Source organism: Parus major, chromosome 13, assembly GCF_001522545.3.
Source record: "Parus major isolate Abel chromosome 13, Parus_major1.1, whole genome shotgun sequence".
Taxonomy (NCBI): Eukaryota; Metazoa; Chordata; class Aves; order Passeriformes; family Paridae; genus Parus; species Parus major.
This window is the reverse complement of record NC_031782.1, coordinates 10424128-10446076: the sequence shown is the minus strand read 5'-3', so window position 1 is coordinate 10446076 and position 21949 is coordinate 10424128. Positions and strand designations below refer to the sequence as shown.

At 44.2% G+C, this 21949-nt stretch overlaps 1 protein-coding gene across 6 annotated transcripts in view; it reads left to right on the top strand.

Annotated features, from left to right (window-relative positions):
- Window positions 1–21949, top strand: part of ACSL6 (acyl-CoA synthetase long chain family member 6) — a 59204-nt gene that overhangs the window by 19179 nt on the left and 18076 nt on the right. For all 6 annotated transcript variants that reach the window (XM_033517617.1, XM_015641859.1, XM_015641858.3 and 3 more), the window contains 9 exons: window positions 8302–8522; window positions 10124–10238; window positions 11038–11102; window positions 11505–11606; window positions 11728–11827; window positions 12490–12668; window positions 13387–13419; window positions 14373–14424; window positions 19303–19376. In XM_033517617.1, coding sequence (XP_033373508.1) covers window positions 8328–8522; window positions 10124–10238; window positions 11038–11102; window positions 11505–11606; window positions 11728–11827; window positions 12490–12668; window positions 13387–13419; window positions 14373–14424; window positions 19303–19376 — 915 coding nt within the window. In that variant the 5' untranslated portion in view covers window positions 8302–8327. Of the gene's footprint in view, window positions 1–8301; window positions 8523–10123; window positions 10239–11037; window positions 11103–11504; window positions 11607–11727; window positions 11828–12489; window positions 12669–13386; window positions 13420–14372; window positions 14425–19302; window positions 19377–21949 lie in introns of those variants that run through there.

Sequence of the window (21949 nt, the reverse complement as noted above, 5' to 3'; positions counted from 1 at the left end):
TAGGTTGGTCCACATGTTTGATGGGTACTGAGTGGGTAAGGAGGTGTGGGATGGAGGATGGAGCTTTCCATGACGATTTGGTATCAGTGGATGAAGAGGGACCCCATGCAGAGAAAGGAGGATGAGTTGGTGGTCCATGCATGGCTCTGAGCAAGGGGCATTTCCAGACAGCTGGGGGCTGGATTTTGCTCTCTGAAAGATCTCAAATGTCTAAAGTAAGATCTCCGATTAGCACTGAATTATTTATTGAATAATTTCTTTAGGCAAGGGACCAATATGCTGCAGATATTTCAGATACTTTAAATACTTCTATTTACATGTGATTTCTGGTCTCTTTCAGGACACTGAGCTCCTTGTTAGCATTTTTTTGTTTTTAGTGGATGCTTGCAATGATCTTGCATTTTGCAAATACATTTCCCAGCAGTGCAGAGCAGGAGGGAACAGAGGCCAGTGCTGCTCCTATGGTTGATTGGAGATTCCCATCCTTTGTCTGTGCCCTGCCTTTGGGGTTGGGGTTGTCAGGAAGGTGGATGGAAGCTGGAGGGTCAGCAAAGTGCCTGAGCCCAGTGCTGTGGTCTGCCATTAGCCCTGTTCCCTGGAACCATGGGGAGATGTGATACCATGGTCACACCCAGGCTGTTCATGAACAAGCTACTTACTTTTTTAAGGAGTGAGATATTTCTACAGTCATGCTAGGAGCACATGGTTATTATGCAATTAGTGCTGTTAATCATCATTCACTCAGAGTGGGGGGAAATTCTACATTTTATATATATTTTACATATATGCACATGCACACACAAGCATTTACATCCATGCATGCAGCTATACAATTGCATGTGTGTAAGTAACATATAAAAATGGGACCCAGTACTTTAGCAGCCTTTTCCCTGAGACATTTTTTTCTATTCTGAGTGAAAATGCCTGTCTCTCCTTAAAAAATAATACACCACTCAGCCAAGTTTATATCACAGCCCCAGCAATATGCTGAACTTGTCTCTTTCATCCATCCCTGTGCTCTATTCACTCCTCACTCACCCGCTCACCAGAGGACACAGGAAAGCACGGCTGGCCTCCTTGCCATGAAGTTTATTTGCCTTATTCTTCTCCTGCAGATCCAAGGCTTGACCTGGATGCAAAGCCTTTTTCCACTGTGTATAACTCTGCCTTGCTGAATGGGAGGGAAGGCATTGGGAGAGGGTGAGTGGGGAGGCAGGGGCATGGGGACAGTCCCTGGTGCCATTGCTGCAGCCCCATGTCTGCTCCCATGCCCCAGACCCTGAGTTTGGGGTGCACCAAGCCCCCAGCTGGCTCTGCCATCACAAAAGCAATTCCAGCTAAAGAGGCTTAGGTACTATTGAAACCCTGTTCTTTAATAGTCATGTTGGCAAAAGGCCAGTTTCACAGATTGGATGGATCTGATTCTCAAAGGAAAGCAAGAAAGATATTCTTTGTTAATATAAATAGAATATGAAAGTTATAAACTGCTTTTATAACATTTCTTGATTGTGGGGTGCTTCTCTAGTGTCTGCTCCCCAGAGAAGTGCCACAGCCTCCCAGGCACCATGTGCCAGTCTTCCCTTGTTTGCTATTCATTGCCTCTTACACTTGTGTTGCCTGAGCACTGGCATAATAATAATAATCAAAAAAATTAATTTTATCTCTAAACAATTTCCTTTTTTTCCCCCCCCCCCTTTTTATTTTTTTTCCCCTTCCCAGTTATAACTCATTGAGTTACAGTGGAACCACAGTCAATGAGGCCAAATGTCTTGGCTTTGAGTCCTGTATTATTATTTGGCCCTGAAAAGAACTGTGTGATCTAAGTAAAATGCAGTAATTGTGGTTGTGCACTGGAGAGGCAATTATTTTGCTCAGTGAGTAAAATTAAGCACCTGTAAGAGTTCAGTTTGGTCTGGTTTTGGTAGGTAGGGGGTATTTTTTTTAATGGAAAACACAGTTTTTATGAAAATGTGCTGTCCCAAAAATCAAAGCAGTGGTACATCATGTGGAGGCTGTGGGAGATGGCTTAGGGTGATGTGTCTGAAGGTGAGACATTAAATGGAGAAAAGGGCTATAGTGAGATAGGTCACTTTAGTGGAGCAAAAGCAGGTATCATTTCAGAAAGTTTTAGGTAGTATTAGCCTTGGCTAGATCAATAATCCTAGTAATTGCTGGATCCCATGTGAATCAAGGCTGATTAACCCTTGCAGAGTACAGAGGGTCCCTGTACACACATCCAAGTAAGTGTGGTGGGTCAGGGCTGTGAGGTCACCCTGGCCCAGGCTGCTCTGGAAGGATGCAGGATGAACAGTGAAATGTTCTGTGTCACTGTTGTGGTGATGTGTTTATACCACAATTCCATGTGTGGGACAGAAGCTCTAAGGTGTTCTGCAAAACTATTTGGCCCAAGTATTGCTGGTCTCCTGCTTCATTTTGGAGCTGCTTACTGGATTTCCACACAGCGATTCTTTCACAGTTTCAGATACTTCTGGTGTTCCAATTTTCCCCTTTATGTTTATCACACCCTTTACTCTTTCTCAAGCAGTTTGCAAGCCTGCAGACTGCCTGGCTTCCTGTCTCACAGCAGGGAATTGTTCTGTAAGGTTTTCAGTAGCTCCCTGTAATGCCCAAATACATAATGGCATTTTCTCTGTAATTAACACTGGCTTTGTCCAGCTGTAAAGTGTGGCATTACCATTTTGATAAACACTGTCGTGTAAAATCATTAAAACAGAATAAATTGACCTGATCTCAAACTGGTTGAAAATGGAAAGGTGGTGAAGTGTCATGAGTTTTCCAAATTTTCCTCTTTAAGTGAAACAAACGAGAAAAAAATCTGCAGGTTTGGACTAAACTGGGCATTGCATTTGTGGCTGAAGCACAGCACAGTCTGTGGTAGGAGATCTCATTAGATCATTTGTTCCCATAAAATCTAGAGAAATGTGGGCCCAGGTGGCTGCAGAGTTGTCAGTGTCCCCCTTCCTCACCTGGATCTAACCCAACCCACACTGGCTCCAGGATGAGAACTAAAGGCTCATCCAGCTTCTCATCCTCTGTGCCTACACAGGGAAAACTCGTGGAGCTGCAGAGCAGAGGCTGACTTGGCATCATCTCTCTGGTTTTAATTACAGCAGTGATTAGGAATTCACAGCCTGTGGTGTCCCAGGAGCTCTCTGGCCAAGCTGGAGAAGGTCAGAGGTACCTGAGCTGCATTTAATGACGCAGGGGCTTTTCCCACTGCATGCCTACATGGAGTTTGAGGAAAAAGGAAAAATAAGAATGATTGTACTCTGCAAGTAATACACAGCATCCCTAAATGCCTCTGCCTGTATGGCTGTGGCAGCCTCTGTGCTTGTTTTCATAAAGATGTTAATTATTGCAACAGCTTTCATTTAAATAAGCAAGTGATTTCCAGTGATGCAGTCTGACTAATAGCTTTATGTGTCCCTAGGAATGCTGATGCTCCCTTTCCCCTTGGCAAATGGAAATTCTGTTGTTTCATGTCATAATTCATGATATGTTCTTTCATAGTCATAATTGGAGTGCCATTCATGATTTGAATCCCTGTTGCAAAGTCCCCTGAGCCCGCTGTACAGAGCACTAGGCATGTTTTTGTTCTGCACTGGAAGGTGAGGGAGAGTGGTCCAAGTTTTGCTGGATGCCTCTTTGTGCAAATCTTTTGTCACTGACACCATTTCAAGAAAACAACTATAAATCTCAGGGTCTGGGCTCTGCAGAACTGAACATGAGAAAAGAGTTCAAAAAGCTTGTAGTGTTTCACTGGAGTGAAGTCCCTTTAAATCTGCCTGTCTTTTGATTGAGATGATTTTGATTGAGATGTTTTAGATCTTGTAAATTCTGTTTCCTCAGTGAAATGAGTTAGCAGCCAGTGCTGTAGCCAAGGACATGGATCCATGGTGTCTGCTGATGGGATATTCCAGCTTGCTCTGAGAGAAGCAGAGGGTCTGTGGGCTCTGAGCCATTGCATGTCACTGGTTCTGCTTTGGAGTTCCCCACTGCAAACAATTAATTCTCTCAGACATACTGAAAAGCTGCTTATTTGGGTTTGGTTTTGTGCTATGAAGTCTTATGTAAATGGCCTTTTTATTGGCTTGAATAAAGGGATGGTAATGGGACACTTTGCCCACTTTCCAGGATAAAATGAATCACCCGCCTCTTCACCATCCCACTGTGGATGCAGGGGGGCAGAAGGATACAAATGCCCCAATAGGAGTTGTTCTTCCTAAGCAGGAATGGAAGGAAGGATGTGATTACATGGCCACACAGGACCAGTAAAATTTTAATTGCATTAGGCATACACCAGTAGTCTGAGACTGTTCCCACACTGGGTTATGTCACTGAACTCCATTGACTGGAGTCACAGAATCACTTCCAGCAGAAAAAGATGAAAACTAAATTGTACAGGAGAGCCATTTGTTACCAAAATAAATAAATAAGCCCTGTTCTGGGGGTGATTGCTATGGACATAGGCTGGTGAGTGACCTGGAGCCCAGTGTCACTGCTGGCTGCCCCAAGGCTGCAGGAGCCCTGCTCAGCCTGGGCCCAGACTGGGAAGTTCCCCTGTGCCAGACACCCCCAGTTCTTACCCATGGCTGTGCTCTCTTTGCACTTCTCCAGCACTTTTTCCTTCCTTCCTCCAAACCACTTTTTCCCATCCTTCCTTGCATATTTTTTTCTCTTTTCTTTGCCATGGGAATAATTTAGAAATATGGTGATGTGAAATGCCATTTGGAATAAATGGAAATGTCAGCATTTCTAGGTGCCACAGGTGCTGTGCTCTGCTCACTGGCACCCAGGGCTGCTTGCTTGTGGGGAACATGAACTACAGCAGGCTGGTAGATCCCCCTTGGGCAACAGAAATGGGGCCAAGAGGTAGCAGGAATGGAGCACAAAGGTAACAGAAAGGTGGAGAAATGGTGTGGAGAGCATCCTGCTGCTGATCCTGGGTCCAAGGTGACAGCAGCAGCTGATTGCACTGCACTCTGGAGTGCAATGCTGCCTTGCTGATGAGTAACCTAGCCCAATGTGCTGGGTTTAAATTACTATTATTTATTTTCCTGATTACATGAGAAATGTACTCCTAGGGCACATGACCATGAGGTGCTCACCTGCTTGTCTTGTCAGAGGAGGCTGTGATCCAGGCACCCCTGACCCCTCTTTCCGTAGGTATCAGCAGAGAGTGAGGCAGTTCTGTCTGATCATCCCAAACACACCTGGGCCCCTTTCCTGGCCACCATCCCAGGGCAGGTTGGCTGCTTGGAGCAGATCGAGTATGGACTCATCATTAATCACTTTGGGATGCAAACCCCAGGATTAACTGTTGCAAAAGGCAAGTTGGGTGAACTCTGCTGTGCCAAAGTTGAATGTGAACAGAAATTGCAGCCCTGACTCTCATGATCCTTTTGTAGATGCTATGAGCTCTAGATGTCCATGGATGCTGTTGACCCAGATAGATGTAAAGGGCTGATCCTGCTTCCCCCCAGGCAATCCCTGCAGCAGAGCAGGACAGAAGCAGGACAGAAGCATATGGCTGTAGCCAAGCATCCACCCATGGCAGTGCTGTTCCCACAGGCACCTTCCCAGCTCTCCACTTTCAACTTAACTGCATGGATGGATACAAAACACCACTTCCAGGCTGCTGTTGAGGGAGAATTCCCAAGATTTCAGTGTAACCAGCTGTCTTGGGTTACAATGCAAGATGTAACCAAAAGTATGTATTCTATTACCATCTGTTAAAACCAGCTGTGGCAGTGTTCTTTATCTCTTCCATGACCCATGACCCCTCCAGGGGGATATTTGCTGTTAGTGGGCCATTGATTCTCACTGCAGGACTGATAAAATTATAACATCCCACTGGGAGATGCTCCACCCAGGGGGAGGAGCCCAGCATTCCTACCTGGATATAATCAGAGAACACCACAGGCAGCCTTTCTCCAATGGATTCCCAGAGGAGAGACCAGACCCATCTACACCACTGGACCTTCAGTGGAAAACTACACCCTTCTACAGGATCACTGCTGCAACAGAACCACATCTGTACACATCTGTCACTCCAGGAGGACTGCAGCCACCATTTAATTGGACTGCTACCAACACCCTGACCTACAGGGTGTCAGGCTGTATTCTGTCTGTTAGTGGGACTTTTTTGCATTTGCATTTTTATTTTAATTTTCCTAGTTAAGAACTGTTATTCCCATATCTTTGTCTGAGAGCCCCTTGATTTCAAGATTATAATTCGGGGTGGAGGTGTGTGTTATTTTTTTTCCATTTCAAGGAAGGTTTCTGCCTTCCTTAGCCGACACCTGTCTTTTCAAAACAAGATACCAGCAAACTGGGTGGCTGCTTTTGTTGGGACAGGCTGTTTCTGGGAGCAGACAGTCTTAACAGGGACTTGCTGAAATGCTTTTGCACAAATTGGCAATTCATCAGTAAATTAATAGCTCCCTTGCTAAGCTCTCCCAATTTTTGTAGTAAAAGTATGTTTGTCAGGCTGCTTTTCATAGTCTGCTGTTGAGAAATATTGAGGGGAAAAATCAGTATTCTCTCAGTTCATAAAATCATTTTATCCCACAATGATTTGGTTTGAAAGGGACCCTGTCCAGTTCTGACTGCCCTGCCACGACCAGGGATTCCTTATTATTCCAAGCTCCATCCAGCCTGTCATTGAACACTTCCAGGGATGGGGCATCCACAGCTTCTCTGGGAAACCTGTGCCAGTGCTTCACCAGTGTCACAGTTCATCCTAGCATCATTGTAGTCACAGTCAGTATTTTATCACATGTGGAGATTTCTGAAAAGATACTCAAATCTCAGGAGAAAATGACCTCCTGTGTGGGTATTTCCCAGTAACATAATCTGGATGTGATTATTGGAGGGATTCAACCATTCTTAAAGAGGCTGGTTGTGGTCACAGAGGATTTGCAGCTGGAGTTCTCTGGGAGCAGAGGAGACTGTGGGATGTTGGGTCAGCATCAGGGAGCAGCCTGGAGTTTGGGCCAGAGCTCTCAGGGGGAGACAGATGACCCTGATCATGGGCTCTGTGTCACTGTCCTCTTGCTGGTGCCTTCACCATTTCATAACCCAAGTCAGTGAGGTTAACTGTTTGTTATGTTGTTTGGGTTTTTTTTCCCTTGTGCAAACTTACAAACCTTCTCCAGAGCGTTGTGCAAGGGGTGCCCCCCTGTTCACCACCCAGCCTGTGCCAGCCCCAATGCTCACTTGGCACAAACATAGGAGAAGGCTACTAGAGGATAGTCCTGACCCTCATGACTTCAGGATAGTGCAGTCCAGACTCTGTTCCCAGCAGGAAAAAAGCAACTTTGTGTTAGTGGTGCTGTTGTGTGTGAAGTGCTGACCCCCTCATGGAAGTGAAGCTATGTAGCTCCACAAGCTGGAGTAAGGCCAGAGGGCAAGAGGGAAGGGTCTGCCTGGGCTCATGTGGCTGAAAAACTTTTTTAAGACCTTGACTCTTGTAAAGCCATAAATAGAGCTGTGGGAAACCTTAACTGTTTGGATTCCCTCTGGGCAGCACCTGCTTGGCTCATCCTTCAGAGGGCTGGCTGATACTGGAGACTCCCCAGTGAGGAGCTGATATGGGCCTGTCACTGTAAAAGGAGTTATTTAAAATGCTCCTTGTGTATTCAAAACCCAAACATGAGTCCCCTGAGGGCAGCCTGACCTCTCACTCTGGAGCAGTGAGCCACCTGCCTGGCTCCTTCTCTCTGGTGCTGTTTCTGTATGTGCAAAAGGGAAAAGCAAGGCAACCTGCTGCAGCAGAGTCTGGATTGATGCCTGATCCACAGTGTGACCTTGCCTTTCCCAGGAGCATCTCCCACTCTTTGAGCCCAGCACAACTGGCTGTGCATTCCTGCTCAGGGAAGGCAGAGAAAGCTCCTGGCAGCCCTGAGGGGTCATAGCTGGATCCCAAAGCTTGTCCCAGCATCTCTCAGTCCAGATAACTGCAGCTGCATCACCTCCTGTACACTGGTACTTGGTTGTGCTTAGGGAGTGAGCTCTTGCTCACCCTGCTACAGATGCTTCCTCCTTTCTTCTATCTCTTCCACAGATGGTGTTTTTCTCTGTTTTATATTATTATATATATGTATATGTATTATATTATTATGGTGGCTATTGGCAGGCAGCCCCAGGGCTCAGCAGAGCAGGGTGTCTGCAATGGCTGATGAGGCAAAGCATGTTCTCCCCTCCCCAGAGGTCCGTGCTGCCTCTGCCCATCCGCAGCCTGACCTCACCAGACCTGACCCGTCCTTCTGGCTCTTGCAGAGTTTGCCATTTCACTGGTGGAGAAGATGCAGGCCCAGGAAATCCTGCGGAGCCTGCGGCTCCCCGAGTTCGATGACCTCAGCCAGTTCTTCCGCAACCTGCCGGCCACGGCGCTGGTGGGCATCGGTGCCTTTGCAGCTGTCGTCGCCTACTGGTTTGCCAGCCGGCCCAGGGCTGTGAAGCCACCCTGTGACCTGCACATGCAGTCAGAAGAAGTTGAGGTGAGGCCACGGCAACCCCTGCTGGCTTTCTCCAAGATTTGCATGCCTGGAAGTCATAGAATGGTTTGGGTTTTAAGGGAACTTAAAGATCATCTCATTCCAACCTCCTGCTATGGGCGCTAAACTGGGCTGCTCCGAGCCCCTTCCAGCCTGTCCTTTAACACTTGCAGGCATGGGGCAGCCACAGCTTCTCTGGGTAACCTGTGCCAGCGCCCTACCACCCTCACCAGGGAGAATTTCTTCCTAGTATCTAATTTAAACCTACTTTATTTCAGTGTAAAGCCAGTACCTCTTGTTCTGTCACTATGTGCCCTTGTAAAAAGTCCCTTTCCAGCTCTCTTGTAGGCCCCCTTCATTAAAGTCTTCCTGGAGCCTTTTCTTCAGGCTGAACAACCCCAACTGTCTCAACATTTCCTCATAGGGTAGGTGTCCCATCCCTCTAATCACCTTCATGGCCCCCTCTGGACTTGTTTCTACAAATCTATGTCCACAGGGGATGCCAGGAAGGCTTTTTTTGTTGTTTTGGAAGTTTCCCACCTCATCTTCAAGTCAACCATGCAATGCACTGTGCCATGGATCACTTCACCCCTTAATTTATCTTTTTCTGTAAACTAAAAAAACTAGAATAGAGCATGTTATTCTCTTAGATTTTCAGTAAAATTTTGGTCATCACTTTGCTTAACCATCCATGGCCAAAAATTAGAGGCACTGCCATTGCATGGGAGAAACAACAGAAAGGCAACAGCTGATGAGAACAGATCACCCAGCACTCTTCATGTGTGCCCATTGCTGAGTTTGGGGCTGCAAACTTGGTAATAGTAAGAAAAAGTAAACCTTAGGTAAGCATTTACTTAGGTAATTAGAGGCTGAGGAGTTGCCTTAATTGTTATGCTTGCAAAAGGCTCTAATGATGCGGTTCTGTTTTAAAGAACAGAAATATTTCTGAATATTGTCTCTGCTTATTTTAATATCTGAAAGTGGGATGAGAATTTTTAAAGCCTTTTGAGATGTTCCCTCTAAGACATCATTGTCTTTAATTCCAACAGCTTTTTAAAAGGGTGGGAAGAATTAACATTTTTCAGGATGGTTTTTCCCTGTGGTTAGGGCTTTAGTTAGACTTCTTTTCCAGTGCAGTCCTGGTTTGGTCAGTCTCACTCTGGATGCCCACACCTAAAACACCTCTGCTGAGCTCACGGCACTGGGGGCTGGCCTGTGCCTTAGTCTGTCCATGTTGGCCTGGATGTCCTTGTGGAGGTGCTAGTCCTGGAGACCTGTGGCACCCCGAGCAGCTGCTTCCCCCAGCACATCCCCACTCCATTACTTCTAGACCCATAATTCCTTACTAAATTCCCTAGGGAAAAAAATCAGTGATCTCAGTGACAATGAGCTGGGTCAAATGCTCCTCTATGACTATGTGTCCCTGAGGTGCTGAGGTCAGTGTTCCCCCTCTCACATCCCTTTGTGTCTTTGGGCAGGTGGTGGTCACAGAATACCTGCTGGTATTTGGGGAGTGTGCTGCTTTGTGGTGGGGGTTTCTCCATCTCCCAGCTCTTGAACAGTGCTGATGGCTGTGTCATCTCATGTCACCTCATTTCACACAGGGCCTGGCTGGGGCACGCCGCTCGGTGATTGGGGACAGCCCACAGCTGCTGACACACTACTATGATGATGCCAGGACCATGTATGAGGTCTTCAGGAGGGGATTCAGCATCTCTGGTGAGAACACAGTGGTGAGAAGGTCTAGGATCAGAAGTTAGGAGAGATGGGGACCAGGCCATGCAGATGTTCTTACCCCACAGTCAATGGTATTGTCACAAAACTCTCACACACTTGAGAGACATCACTTCCCACTCCAAATAGCCATGATGACTCTTCCCTGCTCTGTCTTAATTATTTCTGTGTCTGCTGTTTATGGTGCCCTGCCTCATTGGATACAATAGTGTCATGGTCAGATTATTATTTTTGGTACCATAAAAACCCCCAATGAAACTGCACATAATCTTCCCCACAAGATGGGTAAATAAAGGACATGGTAGGTGTATGGAGGAATGGATTTCTGCAAGTAGGTACCATTAGCAAATTATTCAAACTTTTCAAATTTTCATCCGGTCATGCACAGCTGCATGTTGTTTTACCTTACTCCAGAGCAGGCTGGACTAAATATAGTAGTTTTCACCTTTTTAAATCAAAAGGCAGTACAAGTAGTGGGAGCTGGTGTTTGGGATGAATGCTATTATTTCAGACACTAATGCTCATGTCACCTTCTGAGAAGTGTCTTTTAATGAGGCTGTTTGGGGCAAACTGCTGCCATCAGTTGGGAAGACAGAAGCCTTTTTGGGGGATCACAGCAGCTCCCATCAGATAAACTTGTGTGTGTAATTTGCTGGAGATTGCTGTGAGAACTAACCCAATAACTATGGATTTACTCCTGGAGGGCTCCCCCACATTATGGCCCTGTGTGTTAACTCCTGGCACTGTCCACCCATAACTCATTATCTCTGCTTGTGTCTTTCAGAGAATGGCCCCTGCCTGGGGTTCAGGAAGCCCAAGCAGCCCTACCAATGGCTGTCCTACAAGGAGGTGAGCTGGAGGTGACACCCACTGTGCATTGTCTTCCCCTGCCCAGCACAAGAAGGAGTGTTGGGGTGCCTGCACGTTAGACTGGGATGTTGCTCATGCACCGTGTGATGCTTCCTGGTGTCCCCACCTGGGCATATCCAGGTGTTAGAGGGGTGTGTCAGCTTTCAGGGTTGGCTCCATGCCATGATCCCATTCCTGACAGCAGCACTGAGGCACTCTGGAGCCATGGGGCATTGCCAACCTCATCAACTGCTAGTCAGCTAATGATGGTTCATGATAACATAGAAATTGGACTTTTAGATAGGAAATACAATAATTTGAGAGCCTCCCTGTAAGTCTTTGCTTAATTTGGTATTGTTTATATTCCCCTTTTTTATGTATTATTTCCTCTCCAAATTCCAGGTGGCTGAAAGAGCAGAAGCTCTCGGTTCAGGCCTTTTGCAGCAGGGCTGCAAGCCATGCACAAAGCAGTTCATTGGTGTCTTTGCTCAAAACCGTCCAGAGGTGAGACTTTATGTCCAACTTGATATTGTATTAATAATGTTCCTAACCTGTTGGCTTGTTCTCAGGTTATATGTGCTCTCATGGTCCCTTCTCACCTTTATGCTTCCATGTTCTCCTGCAGTGGATCATCTCTGAGCTGGCTTGCTATACCTATTCCATGGTGGTGGTTCCCCTGTATGACACCTTAGGTCCTGGAGCCATTCGGTACATTGTCAACACAGGTAAAATCAAAACTGATGTGATCTTCTCAGTTTTGGTGCTTAGAATATGGTTCATTTTCTGCTTCTAAAAGACAGATGATCACAGAATCCTAGAATGGTTTGGGTTGGAAGGGACTCATGTGGTTCCAACTCCTCTTCATGGGCAGGGACACATTTCACTAGACCAAGTTGCTCCAAGCCTCATCCAACCTGGCCATGAACACTTCCAGGGATGGAGCATTGTAATTATACTTGTTGAGAGTCTTGAATTCATTTAAAGAGGTTCCTGATGAGCTGTGTGTCCCTGTGCTGCCTCTGTTGCATTTTCCACATGCCCAGTTGTGCATAGCCATGGATAAGGGCTGCTCTGGATGTGGGAATTCTCCACGGCCACCCACTCCTGTTCTGCTTGATATTTTGCCTCCTAGACTTTTTAATCCGTGTGGGAATATTTTGAACTGAATCCCAGAATAATCATAAATGTCAGCAACATCTTTGGCATTGATTTAGGTTAGCTAAGGTTGCATTTTTTTTCATGTTTCAAGAGAAGCACGTGTTGTATGCTGAGATTTCTGGTGTAGCCTGGAGTGACTATCAGAACTGATGCAGTGTTAGCTATAAGCCAGAGTCTTGCATTAAAAAAGATTTACTGCAAACACTTTGTTTGGCTGTTTTTCTTGTAGCTGACATTTCCACAGTCATTTGTGACAAGCCTGAAAAAGCCAGGCTACTCCTTGACCATGTGGAGAGGAGAGAAACACCAGGCCTGAGCTTTATCATCCTGATGGACCCATTTGAGAAGGAGCTGACAGAGAGAGGGAAGCGCTGTGGGGTTCGCATCAAGACCATGCAGGAAGTAGAAGTGAGTTTGCTCTCCCTCTCCTTTTACTATTTCTTGTAATAGCTGTAAAAAGACAGTACAGTGTACAGAGACTTGTGAATTGAGTGCCAGGTTCAGTGTCTGGAGAGCACAAAAGAGCAGCTTGTGGCTGATAATACCGATGCTGGGTGCACTTGCCTCTCAGTGTTATTCTTTGTTGATAGCAGAGCCAACATTTTAATTCTTTATCAAATACACTATCAGCTGCGTGGGAAGGGGGTTGTTATTTGCCACACTGTCCTACAATGTTACCAGTAAGTAAAACTTAACAAAAGGAAGGCCTTGTAAAATCATGGCTCAGGCCTGTTACTTTGGCTAAGTAGAAAATGATCACGGGAAAGAGACTCAGCGGAATTAGGGGTAGGAAAACAAGTTATCTAACCATTGTCTGGTCACATCATGGTGTATAGTGGTTGGTTGGTCACTATGGACCCTCACCCACACTACATGTAGCCTAGAGCCTCACACTTGTTTGAAACACCCTGGATGCAGCTCAAACAACCCAAACACTACTTGAAATCCAAGGAAGGCACTGCAATTAAGGCAAGAAACTCAGGATAGTGAAGATGACCTCAGTGCCAGCTAGGAATTTGTCTTCTTTAGCCCACACTCTCCCTTAGTGGTTTGCAGGTTATTAACAAGTGGGTTACACTGCAGGAATTAAAGTGTAAGTCACTTTTGTTACTTTAATCTCTTCCAGGATTGTGGCCGTGAGAGTCGACATGTGCCTGTGGTGAGTGTTGGCATTTTGCTTTTCCCACTTACAACTGCAGCAGAAGGGACCTTAAAGCTCATCTCCTTGCAACCCCCTGTCATGGGCAGGGACACCTTCCATGGGTGTTTACTTGATCCAAGTCCTGTCCAATCTGGCCTTGGACATTTTCAGGAATGGGACAGCCACAGCTTCTCTGGGCAACCTGTGCCAGGGCTTCACCATCCCCTTAGGGAACAATGTGCAATATTAGCTTTATTCCCTCTACCTGGAACACTTAATTGAGATAGCTCATCCTGCTATTAACATGTTAATGGGACAGTAATTAAATGTCGTTGTTAAGACACCCTAATTCCACTACCTTATCCTAATGACACTAGGGGAATGTCTCTATACCCTTCACTTTCTGCTGGGGCTCCTATAGTCCAGAAACACTGCTTGGCAGTATTTATATGGGATATTTTGGGAAAATTGCTTTGCTATTTTTCACTTGATGCTCATATTCATAAAAAACTCTCAAAAGCAGCTTCTGATATTCAAACTTATTTAGTCATTCATGACCCAAAATAGTGCATGTATGGGGTGGTGCTGAGAATACAGAGATGCTGCTGGAAATGGGAACAATCAGCAGCTTTGGAATCTTGTCCCCTGTTGTGGAGTTCTTTCCAGAATTGATCTGGAAATTGATGAATTATCTCAAGTTGTCTTCATCTACAGATATAGATGGTGGCTTGGAAAATACTAACTGTGAGATGAACACTAAAGCATGCCCTTAGTACAGCTGGAGCACAGCATAAAGGGAGGAACTGAGTCTGCATCAGCTGAAGAAACCTGGTTATATATGCTGAGGGGAATGATAGCTTTTTATGCCAGAGCAAAAATAGGTTTAGGTTTCTACAATGCCAACAGTCTCTACCACTGACACATCTTTATTTGTCTTGTGTGATTTTCCTAATTTCCTTTTGCATTTCTAGCCTCCTCGACCAGAAGATCTGTCAATTGTCTGTTTTACTAGTGGCACTACAGGTAAAAGAGGCACTTTAATCTTGAAATCTTAGAATAGCTTATGAAATTAATTATTAATCCCACCTCCATACATGCAAACTTGCTGTTATACTGATATGGAAATGATGTTTCTAGGCATTTATTCTAGGCATTTTTAATATTCAAGAATATATAGGTTCTGTATATATATATATGCAAATTAAAAAATAATAATAATTTATTTTTCAATTGAATTCTCTGACATACACTTTGCCAGTATGATTTTCCAGTTGTCTGAAAATCCACCTGTGTGTCTGCTTCCCGTTTTGCTGTGTAGTTGTGAAGCACTTGGTTGACTGGTATTTATCTCTTGCAAATGTTTTAAAACAAAAAACCCAAAACTCTAAAATGTGGTTCCACAATTTTCCATTCTCTGTATCCTGAGCACATTGGTGTCTCCAGCCTCACCAAGGTCCTTGTAGCCTCTGTCTCTTCTTGTGTATTGCTCGTGACACCTAGTGCTGGGGAGGTTTGGGGTGAGCCTGGGCAGCCCATGGTGGTGGTACTCGTGTGCTGCTGGCTTCCTTTTCTTGAAGAGAGAAGCAGCATCATTTTCCTGCCTATTCTTAGCAAAGGCAGTGAAGATCTTGGTCTTCATCAGCTTGCAGAAATTTCCTACTCATGAGAACTCAGCCTCCATAACATCTCCCTGAAAGCTGTATGCACAAGGCATGACTGCTTGGGAAACTGCTTTTGCACTTGCCTGCAGAGAAGGTCCATGCTCCAGAGACTGCTGGAGCAGCTTTTCCAGATCCACCTGTGCTCTTGGGAGAGCACATTTTCCTACACCAAAGCATCCTCAGTTTGGTCTCAGCAGAAGAAGCTGGGAGCTGCTGGTGCTTCTCAGATGGTGGGTCAGGCTTGAGCACAAGGGAACAGCTTCATCCTCCGCCTCCCAGGAAAGACTTGTGCTTCAGACCAGGTAGGCAACTGCTTTATCAGCTCCAAGTATAAACTAAAGATATATTAAAAGGGTTTGGGTATTTTACCTTTGTGCATGGTCCTTAGTTTTGAGATCTGCACTTCAGACTGCCCAGGGCAGAGCACTGAGGGGAAGGAGCCTGTGACTCTGCTTTGTTCCAACACTGACAATTCCTAAACAGGAAAGACTGAACTCAGTGGTGGATGTGAACATCACAGAACATGTACAGAGTGAGCACAAAGTGACCATGAGCAAATGGGAGCAGTAGGGATACAGCAGGGCACAGTGTGTTTGTGTGGATGTTCAAGTACAGAGCAATTATTGTTTCAAGTCACATTATTGTTGATATCTTTTATTTCTAAATAAGAAATTCTGCATAGAGAAGGTTTCTTTTGATTTTTTTTTTTTTATTTTTTTTTTTTAATTGCAGATGCAATCATGGGCCTGTTTCTGATTTTGTGCTTTTCTTAAAAACATGCCCAGAGTTGCAGAAACAGGACAACCAGGAAATTCATTTCCCTTCTCCCATCCAAACCAGAGATTTCCAATTTTGCAAATTACCTTGAACTGAACTCTCTCATAACAATGCTTTGTGATGCATGAACCATCCTCTGCTGCTGCAGGACTTTGCACTTCACTCTCTGCCTTATCTAGAGGTTGCATCAACACTCTGGTCCATTTTCTACACTGTGCTTTGATGTAAGAGTTTTATATAGCCCATGTAATTTTTAGTGACTAAATTTAGAATTTTCTTCCAAAAGATATGTTCTCTAGGCCTTTTCCGATTCCAAAAGGCTTTAAATATTTTTGTGTGGTGTGAAAAAAATCTCTGCTGTAGAATTTGTCACCTGAAAAATTGTAGAATTAGAAAAAATTCCCCAGGAGCAGACTTTAACACTTGCTTTTCTTTGATAGGATCAGATGCCCCAATGCCTCCCCAGGGAGGAAAGAAAGGCTGTGGTTGCTGATCTTGGATGACAAGACCATCATCCATGGTTGTGCCAAGAAGCCATCAGCACTTGGAAATGGGCCAAAGGCACATAGATATCCCCAAACTGTCAGGATACAATTTTTCATGTTGGCTACTCCAGAGAAATCAACTGTCATTCTCTCAAGGACCCACTGGTAACCAGGTGGATAAAAATTGCTTCCCAGTGGTTTCTCCCATCCTGGCAGTTCATGTTCCTTTTTGCCAGACCTCCCCAGGGGAGGAAAGTGCTTGTATCCCAGAATGCTGATGGATACACCATCAAATTAGTGTTGGAGCACTTGAAAGACCCATTTGGCAATGTGAAAAATGTTTTTCTATTCTTTTAAAGGTTCTACTATTGCTTATAAGAACTGTCAAACAAGCCTGGCACCAAGATAAGGAGGAATTGACATTCCTGGGCTATTAATGGATTGCAAGGTATCCATTCTACAGAATGGACACTCACTGAGTCTTTCTTTGTGAGTAAATTAAACAAGAACAGCGTTACAGAAATGGCATTGATTTTTTAAATAGAAAAGCAGCATCCCTGCCAACCTTCTTCTCTCAAAGTGGTAATTCTGGGAAAAGGCTTATAGGAAGAGGCACCTCTTTTGCTAGTTTAACTCTTAGAACTGCTAAGGAAGGTTAAAGTTTACAGGAGTTCCCCAACCCAAAAAGCTGCAGCTGTCCCATAACAGCTTGGTTTGTTCTGGATTTCTCCTGCTGGAGGCTCTCCTGGCTCCAGCACTGCTGCTCTGCTTGGACACCATTATTACTACAGCCTATCCAGGATGTTGAGCCTGTGTGAGAGGGATGCAGAGGAAGGAGTCAGGATGTTAACACTGCTTCCAGGCATGGCAGAGATACTGAATCTGCATTCAAGTCAGAGGTGGAGTGAGTAAATAAGTCAAACATCTGAGAAATCTCATAGAATCATGGAATAGTTTGGCTTGGAAGAGACCTTTAAAGCATATCTAGTTCCAATTCCCAGACGCAGCAAGGGACACTTTCACTTAGACTGGTTTGTTCCAAGCCCCATCCAGCCCATCACTGAACACTGGAAATCCTCCAGAAAAAGTGCAGGGACTATGTATGTGCCAGAGGGCACAGTTTTGAATTTCCAAACCATTACTGAGCACATCCTCTCCACTGGTGCCTGAGCTTTGCGATGCTGCAGGAGCACAGCTGCTTCTCTGCAAGGACTGAGCACATGTGTTTGGCTGGACACAACAACACAAGTGATTTTTGAGTTGTGTTGTGTATGTACAACTGACATCTGTTCATGGACTCTTCTTGGACCCTGGATCCATGTGTGCAGCCAGCTGTGAAAATAACCTGCCAGGCTGATTTGATACCTGTGAGCCTGCTAGTTCAACAAGTTACAATGGGAGCAGCTTGGCTGGCAAAGCTGTCAGCTTCACCCCTGAGCTTTGGATGAGACCAAAGCAGCTTCCTGTGCACCATGTTCATCTGCAAGTGTTTGGGACTGAATTACTCAAGACACTCGGAACAGCAAATAGGGATTTTCAGTATAATACATTGTGTTAAAAATATCCTGTTCTATTGCAATAAATGTATGCAACAATTTCTACTGCTGTTTGTGCCTGCCTTTACTTATTTGTGAGGTTGAGTAGTGATGGTTGTAATGCTGGGAGGGCAAAGGACTCGGTGCTGAATGTGCCCATGCCCACACTGGAGGGCTGCTAGCAATGTAGCCCTCAAACTGTTCTGAAATTAGAGGACTAAACATACTTTCCTGTGCTGAAACATATTCACAGAGCACCCCAGTCTCTTCCTAATCTGAGGAAGGCAGAATGAAATTCTGGCTGATTTACAATTTTGTTGCATTAACTGCAGGAGCTTTGCCAGGCTGCTCATTCCCACTGTATGGGGAACACGTGGGGCACCTGCAGGTAAAGCTCCTCTGATCTGCCTTTGCATGAAGCAGCAGAAACTACGTGGCAGTGGCGTGATCGAATTAAAACAATCTGATTAAAAACATGTTGGAAAGAGGCTGGCCCTGTAATCTTTATTGGAGCTGAGTTACACCTTCTTTTCACAAGTAAAGCCTTGGAGGGTGATGAAAAGGGACAGTACTGTGACAGGAGGACATGCAGAGTCCTCTGTGCCACCTTTTTGTGAACATGAGGGTTTCAGCCTGTGTATTTGCTGCTTAACAAACACTGTGTTTTGGTGTCCAAACAGATATGAAATGCAAGAAGTGTACCATTACCAAAGGAGTGTAAAAAGGCAAATATTGATGGTGCTGAGGTACCTACTGGTGCTGGATGAAATGCTGCAGGGACAGTGCACAGCTGTGGAACACAACACACAGGGGCTTTGCTGACTCCCTAATGGGTTTAGGGCTGTCTTCAAGGCACCTCTGCTGCTGCTACTATTCACAGCTTCCCTTAACTGCAGTCTCAAAGGGTCTTGTAGCCTAATTTTTACCTGCACTGCTCTCTGCATTTCTCCTGTTATCCAGAGTACTGGCTAAGTAAGAGTGTATCAGGCTTTTAAACAGTGTTTCTTGGTATTCAAGATCATTCTTAGTCAAAATCTGGATGAAATAAATCCTTCCAGAAAAGGCTGGAACAGCCAGCCAAGTCTGATGGCTGTACCCATTGAGTGGCTCCATCTAAGCTCTCTCAGAAATTGCATTTGGGCTGTTTCTGCTGGAACCTGTTTTCCAGAGTCTCCAAGAGAAATATTTCTGTTTGCAGTATCATGTTATTAAGTTTTGAGTATTGCAGTAAGCAATTCATGTTTTTGGTGCATATTAGTGCACAGAAATGATGGTAAAAAATATGTATGTTTTAAAATTGAAAATGTGAACATAATGTTTTAACCATTTCTTGGGATTTTTTTTGTTTGTTTGCTGTTTTTTTGTTTTGTTTTGGATTTTTTTAAAGTTTTTGAAATTGACCTTCTGGCTTATCTTTTAAACTCCCTCTCTGTTTCCTTTCAGGAAATCCCAAAGGTGCTATGCTGACCCATGGAAACGTGGTGGCAGATTTTTCAGGCTTTTTGAAAGTGACGGAGGTGATTACCCTGAACTAGAAAACATTGCCATGTGCAGAGTGTGTGGGTTAAGCTGTGGCCCTGCACGGGCTGTAAGTACGCTCTTGCAGATAAAAGATGACATTTTTCCTGCTCAGAGGGCCAAATCCATGGGAATGGAGCAAGGCTGAATCTACAGTACTGGAAGGCATTAAATCCTCTTTCCAGCCCTGGCTCCCAGGCTCTGTAGGGCACTAAGGGCATCTGAGAAACAATGCTGACTTCTGTAAATCAATTCATTAACTCTTTTTGAATAATTAGGAGAGCATACAAGCCCTGTAGAATTGCAACTGGTGCTTGAAGAGGAGTTCAAGCTCCTTTTGTGCTCTTTGTATCCCATTGTGCCCCAAAATATTGTCATATATTTGAAATCTCTCTGCATACAAAGTGTGTGCGTATAAATACATATGCATGTATACATGTGTATATGTATATATATATATATATATGAACATATATGATTTTTTACAAGATTGATTAATGGTTAATTTCATTGATATTCCAGTATATCTCAGTTTTGTTATACAGATTTCTAATAGAGCACAGCATAGTGCTGGCCAAGTGACTTTATAATATGTTTCATACAACATGTAAATTCATGTTTAGAAACAATATAGGAAGCAGAATCAGTTTACCATGACATAGTAAGGATTTTACACATTATATAGAACAAATATAAATAATGTAACTTCTGGTAGTGAACAGGCAATTCTATAAAGTAGTTACATGCACATGGGATGGACAATTGGTTACCTCATACTGGTCTTATTGTTGATGCTGAAATTACTGCAGTCCTATTACTGTAATCCTTGAATTTTCTGAGATTTCTGGATCACTGGTGTAAAGAAACTCATACATGTGATGACTCAGACATGTAAGGAATCCCACTGAACTCACATATTCCAATGTTTGCAGGACTGTGCCTCCACAGTGTGCAGGATGAAATGCCAGTGCTGCAATGAGGGCTTCTCAGCATGGAGCTCTCCATGGCTTCAGTGGCAGCAAGAGGGACAAATGAAAGCTGAGGCGTGGAGGGGCCCCAGCTTCAAAGGGCAGGAATGTTTGTTTTGGAAGTGCACTGATTTAGAGCTGAGAGAACTTGGTATCTTCCAGGACTGGTCCATAAAAATGGATTTAGTGTTTGCTGATGGCAGTGGGACCCTGGTTCATTTCAAAGGTATCAGGTTGAGACCCAAGTCTGCTGTGATTGTAAATTTGGTATCTCCAGTCACCAGAGTATTGCTGGCAGAGGGTAAATGCCTGTAGCTGATCCACAAGATTTGGGTAATGTCTGACCACAATAATGAAATAAAGTGTCAAAGACTTGAAAGTAGTATAAATTAAAGAAAGAAACTGAGAAGTTCTTTGGTTTTGTTGTTTGCAAGTTCTTGTGGCAGTTTTGCTTAGTTCAGTGATTTTTTAAAACTGGACATATTTTTTAGTGAGCCCAGAGCTTTATTAAAATGTTGTTTTCTAATACCAATAAGCTCTTTGTATTTTTAAATTTAACTGGACAACTGTGCCAACTGTGAAATGCTATTCAATGGCATAATTTTAGTCTGATTTAAAACCAGATTATTTTGTCTGGGCCCTTACAGCAGTAATAAAAAAAAGAACCCTAGTTGATATTAAAAGTTTTGCATTACTGTGTTTGCAGAAAATGAAGCCAAATTGAAATAATGTATAAATAGATCTGAAGGCCCTAATGGCTTCATTCAGATTGACAGACACAATAACATGAAATGGGATGCTGAGAACACCCACATGGTCAATAATGTTTGACTTTGGTAGGTGATAGTTGGGAGGGCATACCCAAATCTGACCAGCCCAGATTTACCTTCAATAAAATATCCCCTGAGGGATGAGCTCCTGTGTCTGCCTCCACTGTATCCCAGATCATGGGCCATTGATTCCTTCTGAGCAGTGAAGGTGCAAGTGGGTATAAACTGTTAATACTGTGAGCTGATAGATTTTTATACCCATTTTCCACTAGCCACTGGCCTTGATGGAAATTAACAGGTATTCAACCTTTCAGTTTTTCTAATCCATAATATTACAGCAAGCTGTACTGTAGGAAATGTGGATAGAAAGGTTATTTTCTTTTGGGGAATGGGTTAGGTAAGGCTCTTGGGGCCTTTGTTTATTCCAGCCTTCAAGAGAGAGTTAAAAACTTTGCAAAATCAAGACTTTGGCCACTGTTTTTTAAAAATAATATGTCCAACCTTCTCTTTCCCCTGTCTGTAAGACAGTCATAATGCCCTTAAAATCATATTTTAATCACTTAAAAATACAAGAAACACTAACAGAAGTAATTAGTTTTTGAAGCCTAAGATTAAATAATTAGTTTTCCACACATTCTGATTCAAATCAACGATTAACCAAAGGAAAAGGAAAAAATTCACTAATTTTGACTCCAGTAACACTGTGATTCTTGAATGGGCTGTATACAAAGCAGGAAAGTGCTGCTCCTGCAGAGCCCTGCTGGTGTCCAGAAGGTTCCTGTAGGTTAGCACTGGGATCCTGGGGGCTCTTGCAGGTTTGCACCAGGATCCTGC